Source organism: Cyprinus carpio, chromosome A4 (genome assembly GCF_018340385.1).
Source record: "Cyprinus carpio isolate SPL01 chromosome A4, ASM1834038v1, whole genome shotgun sequence".
Lineage (NCBI taxonomy): Eukaryota > Metazoa > Chordata > Actinopteri > Cypriniformes > Cyprinidae > Cyprinus > Cyprinus carpio.
Window position 1 is genome coordinate 22,566,779 of NC_056575.1, and position 7,917 is coordinate 22,574,695.

At 37.5% G+C, this 7,917-nt stretch overlaps 1 protein-coding gene across 2 annotated transcripts; it reads right to left on the minus strand.

Moving 5' to 3' along the window:
• Positions 1 to 516: 516 nt before the first annotated feature.
• Positions 517 to 7,447, minus strand: LOC109081652 (gastrula zinc finger protein XlCGF8.2DB-like). Of its 2 annotated transcripts, none has more exons than XM_019096625.2 (2): positions 7,363 to 7,447; positions 517 to 1,591 (listed from the first exon to the last, which is right to left on the minus strand). In XM_019096625.2, exons 1-2 carry the CDS (start codon positions 7,445 to 7,447, stop codon positions 531 to 533), a joined length of 1,146 nt encoding a protein of 381 aa, XP_018952170.2. In that variant the 3' UTR covers positions 517 to 530. The 2 variants fall into 2 exon arrangements, with proteins under 2 accessions (XP_018952170.2, XP_042600077.1); XM_042744143.1 differs by lacking the exon at positions 7,363 to 7,447 and adding an exon at positions 1,685 to 1,738.
• Between the last annotated feature and the right edge of the window lie 470 nt (positions 7,448 to 7,917).

Consider the following 7,917-nt stretch of genomic DNA (forward strand, 5'->3'; position numbering starts at 1 on the left):
AACTATCCCTTTAAGACAAGTAAATGGCTTTTCTTCAGTGAAGTGAGGTGTGGCCAAGTATGGTGACCCATACTCAGAATTTGTGCTCTGCATTTAACCCATCCACAGTAGTGAACACACACACACAGACACACAAACCATGAACACACATCTGGAGCAGTGGGCAGTCATATTGCTGTGATGCCCGGGGAACAATTGGGGGTTTGGTGCCTTGCCCAAGGTTCTCACCTCACTCGTGGTATTGAAGGTGGAAGAGAGAGCTGGTTATTCATTCCCCCCACTGACAATTCCTGCCAGACCTGAGACTGGAACCCACAACCTTCAGGTTACAAGTCCGAATTTCTAACCATTAGGCCAACACTGCCCCCGTGCGAAGCCTCATGTGACAGTTAAGTTCTCTTTGGATCTGAAACTCTTTCCTCAGTGACGGCATGTGAAAATTCTCACGTGAATCTCAAGGTTTGCTTTGTCTCTTTTCTCAGTTTTCCACAGTGATGGCACAGTGAATTTTTTTTCCCCAATATGAATTATTACATGATTCTTACAGTGCTTACTTTCTGTGAAGGTCTTTCCACACTGATAACATAAATTCCTTCTATCGAGTGATACCTTATATGGTTATTAAGGGATATTTTACATCTGAAACTCTTTCCACACTGTTGGCAGGTGAAATATTTCTTTCCACTGTGAATTCTCATGTGGCCTTTGAAGTTTCCTTGATGAGTAAAACTCTTTCCACACTGTTGGCAGGTGTATGGCTTCTCTCCTGTGTGAATTCTTATGTGGGCTTTAAGATTTTGTTTACGTGTAAAGCTCCTTCCACACTGAGGGCATGTGTAAGGCTTCTCTCCAGTGTGACTTCTTACATGGTTTTCAAGGTCTGATTTTCGAATGAAACCATTTCCACACAGTTTGCAGGTGTGAGGCTTCTCTCCAGTATGAATCCTCATGTGCCTTTCAAGGGTTGCTTTTTTAACTAAACTTTTTCCACACAGTTTGCAGATGTAAGGCTTTTCTCCAGTGTGAACTCTCATGTGGACTTTAAGGGTTTCATTTTTAATGAAACTTTCTCCACATTGTTGGCAAGTGTAAGGCTTTTCTCCAGTGTGAATCCTCATGTGGACTTCAAGATTTCCTTTTACAGTGAAACTCTTTCCACATCGTTGGCAGGTGTATAGCGTCTCTCCATTGTGAATTTTTATGTGAGCATTAAGAGTTTGTTTACGTGTAAAACCCCTTCCACACTGAGGGCATGTGTAAGGCTTCTCACCAGTGTGGACATTCATGTGGTTTTTAAGGTCTCCTTTTCGAATGAAACTATTTCCACATTGTTGGCAGGCGTAAGGCTTTTCTCCAGTGTGAATCCTCATATGGACCTCAAGGCTTCTTTTTTCAGTTAAATTTTTTCCACAGTGTTGGCAGGTGAAATGACTTCTAGCTCCTGGTTTTTGAGCTCTTTTTCCTGTAGTCGTTTTAGTCTGTGAGGAGCTAAACACATTTTCTCCAGTTGTGAAATCATGATGTTCCTCATACTGAATTTTGTCTTCCATTTCATTCAGTTCTTGACTCTCCTTTTTCAGCGGCATCAGGTCTAAAGCAAAAAGAGACCAATACAAGTTTTTTAATGTCACAAAGCAAGACAAGTAAAGCATCAAAATCAACAAAATGTGTGCTAAACACTAACCCACTAGGCTACTGAAAGAAGTGTTGCCTGTAATCCTCTTTAGCAGTGCTTCCCAAACCTTCCCCTCCTGCCCTGCACTTTTTGTATGTCTCCCTTATCTAACACACCTGATTCCACTTATCAGCTCATTAGTAGAGACTGCAAGAACTAAACTCCATGACACTTATTAAAAACACTTAAAAAATGTACAATTAACAAAAAACTCCAGAACAATATATGATGTAAGTACTATATAGTTAACTCTTCACTTTCTTTAGAAAATGTCCCAAATACTTTTCAAGCTGGCAGTTATCAAACCACTTATGAAAATTGTCTCAGAAGAACTGGTTAATTAAAGACAGAGCTCATATTTGTTAGAGGAAAATATTTTCCTCTCAGCTATGATTTTAGGAGAGAAACTGTATTTGTGAACAATTTCAATCAGGATTTAATCCTCATTGTAGTACAGAAACTGCATATAAAAGGTACTAATTAATGTTTTTGGCATATATTCATGGCTACATGCATTTCTTCGGATGCTATTAGACATCATGACAAAATATGCCATGACATTCTCTTGGAGAGTTTGAAAAATCTTTTGGTATTTCTGGACAAGAATTAGCATGGTTTAATGCCATGGTTAACATTGCGTATATCTGACCGCCAACACTTTGCTTGTATAAATCAAGACACATTTCATCAAACAGAAGTATGGTGTGCCACATGGATCCGTATTAAGTCCTCTTCTTTTTATGCTTGTAAGTTTCCCCTTATATACAGTGGGTCCCATTCAATAATCAAGAGTATACACAAGTTTTTTTGTGAAATCAGCATGTTTTCACAAACAAATAATCATTTACCAAAAACTGTTATACAAAAATGTATTTTAAAGGGGTCATATGATGCGATTTACATTTTTCCTTTCTCTTTGGAGTGTTACAAGCTCTTGGTGCATAAAGAAGATCTGTTAAGTTGCAAAGACTAAAGTCTCAAATCCTAAGGGATATTCTTTATAAAATAAGCGTTAACCATTCCTAACTAAAATGGCTCGTTCTAACATACCCCCACGTCAATGTCACGATGTGGAAAGATTTGCATAATGCCGCCCAAATGTTCACACAAAGAAAGAAGGCGTAACTTTTATTCTTGCTGTTACTGCAACGATGTGGAGATGCTGCGTGTTTTGTTGTGAAAATGAAACTACTTTGTTTGGCCTTCCAAAAGAGGACACAACTAGAAATCAGTGGTTCAACACTGTTCCAGATCAGTTCATCCCAAATATTCAGATGTGTGCAGCACATTTAGCATGGACGAGGACTGTTTCCTGTGAGAGAAGCCTACAATGCGCTGTCTGTTTCTATAATGTGGGGCAGTTCCAAATTTGCAAGGACAGTCTGGCGCTTCTGACTCACAGTCTGTAAGTACGTTTTCATATTTAAATGATTTGCCACTGATGATTCAAACGCGAGTTTTGAGCAGTGTAGAGTAGGGCTTGTTGTTTGTCGTTTCTCTGATCACAAATGCAGACATAGTTTTATGATTACGCAGCGCGATACGAAACACAATGCGTAAAAAGACAGTATAAGTCATTATAATCGGTATTATGTCCCCCACTATGCAACAAATGCCTCATTAAAATGGGTTTTATTGTTTTTTGTTTTGTCGCGCTGGGACACACTGCATCACAGTATGGTAAGGGGCGTAACATTTCTGTCACACAACTGGAGATTCGGCCAATCAGAGCATACCTCGCTTTTCAGAACGATTTTGGAAAAAAATAACATGTGCTTTGTTTTGTTGTGAAAACGAAACTACTTTGCCTTCCAAAAGAGGACACAACTAGAAATCAGTGGTTCAACACTGTTCCAGATCAGTTCATCCCAAATATTCAGATGTGTGCAGCACATTTTGCATGGACGAGGACTGTTTCCTGTGAGAGTAGCCTACAATGCACTGTCTGTTTCTATAAAGTGGGGCAGTTCCAAATTTGCAAGGACAGTCTGGCGCTTCTGACTCACAGTCTGTAAGTACGTTTTCATATTTAAATGATTTGCCACTGACGATTCAAAAGCGAGTTTTTGAGCAGTGTAGAGCAGGGCTTGTTGTTTGTCGTTTCTCCGATCACAAATGCAGACATAGTTTTATGATTACGCAGCGCGTTACGAAACACAATGCGTAAAAAGACAGTATAAGTCATTATAATCGGTAATTATGTCCCCACTGGATGCAACAAATGCCTCATTAATAATGGGTTTTATTGGTTTTGTTTTGTCGCGCTGGGACACACGGCATCACGGTATGGTAAGGGGCGTAACATTTCTGTCACACACTTGAGGAATTCGGCCAATCAGAGCATACCTCGCTTTTCAGAACGATGAGCTTTGGAAAAAAATCAACATGTTTCAGAAAGGCAGGGCATTGAGGAGCAACAATAATGTACATTTTATGTGGAAAATGTTTTATTAACCTTAAAGCGAATAAACACAAAATAATGTTCTTTTTAGCAACGTCATATGCAGGGTTCTTACACCTTTACCAAAGTAAAATTCAAGCACTTTCAAGGTACATTTTCAAGATTTTCCAGCACTTTACAACTGTGGTAAATTACATGTTTACATACATAATTGAGTTTTTCAGGTTTAGGTGTTATTATGCTAATATAAAACCACCTGTCTGGTTATTTCCTAAAATAACCAACATACAGTATATAAATTATCAAATATAAAAAAATTAAAAAATAAAAATAAAAAATGTACAGGGTATCTGCAGTATTTTTAAAATAAAATTTAAGGCTTTTAAATACCTGCACAAATAAAATCAATACTGTATGAGCAGGGTAGGGCAATGTCTATGGTACATGACTGGTACTATAAAATGACTGTAAAAAACATGATTTACGGTTCAAAAACAGGTTCTTTACAAATAACTAAAGTTTTCTATATAAACCTCACATTTCAGGCATTAAAGTTTAAACTATTTTTAAGAAAATGGATTAGTCAAAAGTAGCTATAAGATTTTATCTTAAGTTAAAACACACCCACACACAAAAGTATAAATTATTATCTTAATTTAAAGCGCACACACACATACACACACACCTTACTTTGTAAATCGTTTGGATTTTAAGGTACATTAGCAATTTTGCATTGTTCTAAACAAAATCAGCAAATTGCCAGCAGGTGGTGCATTTGGAACGGTACAAAACAGTTTGTATGAATGTCGTTACATTTGAATGTCCTTAAATTTGAAGTGACAATGACGATTAATGTCGATTATGTTTTTGTGTGGGGGAAACGACACATCATTTTCATTACATTTTTCAAATTCCTGATTAATGGCTGATGATTTCACTGAATCTCACTGTCTACATCGCAAAATGAATTTCTTGTTTACCATGTTTCTGCTGTTTATGATGACAATATTCAAGAGAGTACAGAATACATTCAGTGAGCGCATGATCTGAACACTGTAGGGTTCTGCAGATTTTTCCTCACTGGTGACTAATCAGTGCTCAACACGTGTGATTTGTTATAATGCCTGTTATTAATAACCTAACCCTAACGCTGGGGAAAAAACCTCCATAAAGATATTTGTGAGCAGAAATTTGTATGCATTGTGAGCAGATCTTAAACGTATGCCACAAAAAACACTTTTCATTCATTTTCACTTTTCACTTTAATCGCGACAGTCTTAAAGAATTAGTTTAAGTGAGCAGGGAAATTTTTTGTTTACCTTTTATATGGCTCAAAAGCGCAGGCTCTTCCATGGAAGAAAAAAAAGGTAAAAAAACCAAAAGACTTAACAGAAGGCTACTCAAGTATTTAGTTGTCATTTTAACAATTTGTCATTTTCAAGCCATCGCTGACTGAAGCAGCAACCTCCCGGCCAGAGTATGTGAGTGGAGCGGAGTGGATCGGTGTGATTTAGACTGGAGCGACGAGCGGATTTTTTAAAAGTCGGAGCATCGGGGTTTTCACTCGCTCCAAGAGCGCTCCACCACGAGTACAATTCATGCCAACGGCCCGTAATAACTACATATTTAGCAAGAATTCACATGATAAACATATTTAGCTATAGCTTGATACAGATGGATCTCTCAAATCAGAAGACTATAATGACGGCAATAGCCGAGCGGGAAGTTATAGTTCTTAAGGAGCTTGTCTGTTCCTTTTACTGAATATTTTCGGGTTAAAGCATGATTTAAACAGGTACAGCACGTTCACATGCAATTGCTTTCGCAAAAATTCATTCAAACAAATGTAATCTTACAGTACTTCATCTGTATCTGATTTTGAATGAGCAGAAATCTGTAACAAATGCATCGATCTGTAGATAAAATAACTGACGAAAATGTAAACTGTTATTTTCATCACAAACAAAATTTGCACAGCAGAAAGCAGCAAAATACCTTTTAATGCTGACAACCCTGTTATTAGTTTGGCATGAGGTAGGAAAAAAAATAGCCACTTTGAAACTCTCCTGTTATTTTATTTATTTTTTTATTTGAATATAGGCTACGTTATGAACATAACATTTCAAACATACTGAAATCCGAACCGAAGCGTCATGTTTGTGTACCGTTTCACCCCTAGTGAAAAACCTATGCAAAATCCGATCCGAGCACTCAGACTGAAACAAATTTCAAGAAATAGGATTTCAAACCACATATGAATGTACCACGGATTTGTAAACCTTGGATTTCAGGTGATTTTTTTTGCTGTTCAGTCTTACTAAATATGATCAGACTCCAATCGGATATGCAGAAAAATCAGCCAGACAACAAACAAGTGACTGATCCAAAGTGGCAACGTCACTACACACATTCTGCCAGAACCGTTCCTTATCGTTCTGCCCGTCGGTGGAAAAGTGGCTATACTACATAAGCTAGTCTCAGTAGCCCCTGTAAAATCCATTGAGACTTTGTTTATCACATTTATGCGGTGTCTTGTGACATGCCTCTGGCCCAGTCCTGCTTTAGCCGGCTGTGGGGCGGGATTTAGGGGGTAATCATCATGTCAAACACCTGCAGAGTAGGTTTTAAAGAGTTTTGGCTCCCTGACTTCAGGGGCTCTGTTACTCTCTTTGGTTTTCCCTTATTTTGGGTTACTTTGTTGTGATTATTTGTTTGTCTTTATGCTTTAGTTTAGTTTGCAGTCCTTATCTTCTTTCCAGTAGAGTTGTTATTTTTATTTAATTATGAGTTGTAAACTTTATTTTGTTAATAGATACTTGTGGATTCATTTGCGTTCTCGTTGCCTCCCTCATTTGTCGCGGCACTGAGCAGACCTGAAGAAGATCCCACACATGTGTACAGTACAGTGTGACCGTACTGAACATCACTGTATGTGTGACAAAGCCAATTCATTAAATCCTTTCAGTTTAATCACCGATCTCTACATACTGCTATTTACATTCAGGTATGTGTGTTAGTATGGCACTTTTGGCTACGAGTTGAAAAAAAAAAAAAAAATCACAAAACAAATGTCAAGTTTTAACTGAATTGTTATTGTTTGCTTCATATCAAATATTTTTGTTGTTAGATACCGTTTTCGTTGTTTTCTAAACAAAAGTAGATAACAGAATTAATGTTACTCAAAATAATTGTTGTTTAGGCTACTTATGTATTATTTTCATATCTCTATTTCAGCAGAGCTGTACATTTAAAATGAGTGAGTTCAGCTTTGAGAATGAAAACCAACCTGTTTGTGTCTCAGTCTCTTCATGTTTGACTCTGAATGTTTCTTCAAATGTCACATCTTCACTCTCCTCTTTAATAAACTCCATCTTTGTTTGTTTCTCCATATCTTCATGTTTGACTCTGAATGTTTCTTCAGTCTTCATCTCTTCACTCTCCTCTTTAATAAACTCCATCTTTGTTTGTTTCTCAGTATCTTCATGTTTGACTCTGAAAGTTTCTTCAAACGTCACGTCTTCACTCTCCTCTTTAATAAACTCCATCTTTGTTTTTGTCTCAGTATCTTCTTGTTTGACTCTGAATGTTTCTTCAGTCTTCATGTCTTCACTCTCCTCTTTAATAAATGCCATCTTTCAGTGGATCTCACTTGCTTCAGCAGAAGTCTTTCTGTGTTTAGACACCTTTTCCTGTTTAAGATAAGAATAATCAGAAGAGAGAAAAATAAATGCAAACTTAAATCTCTGGGTGCGTTTCAATCAGCTCCCTAGTTCAGTAGTCAGCTCACTAGTAAGGGAGTTAGTCAGACTTAGAGCCTTAAAAGACCAAAAACACTCAAAAC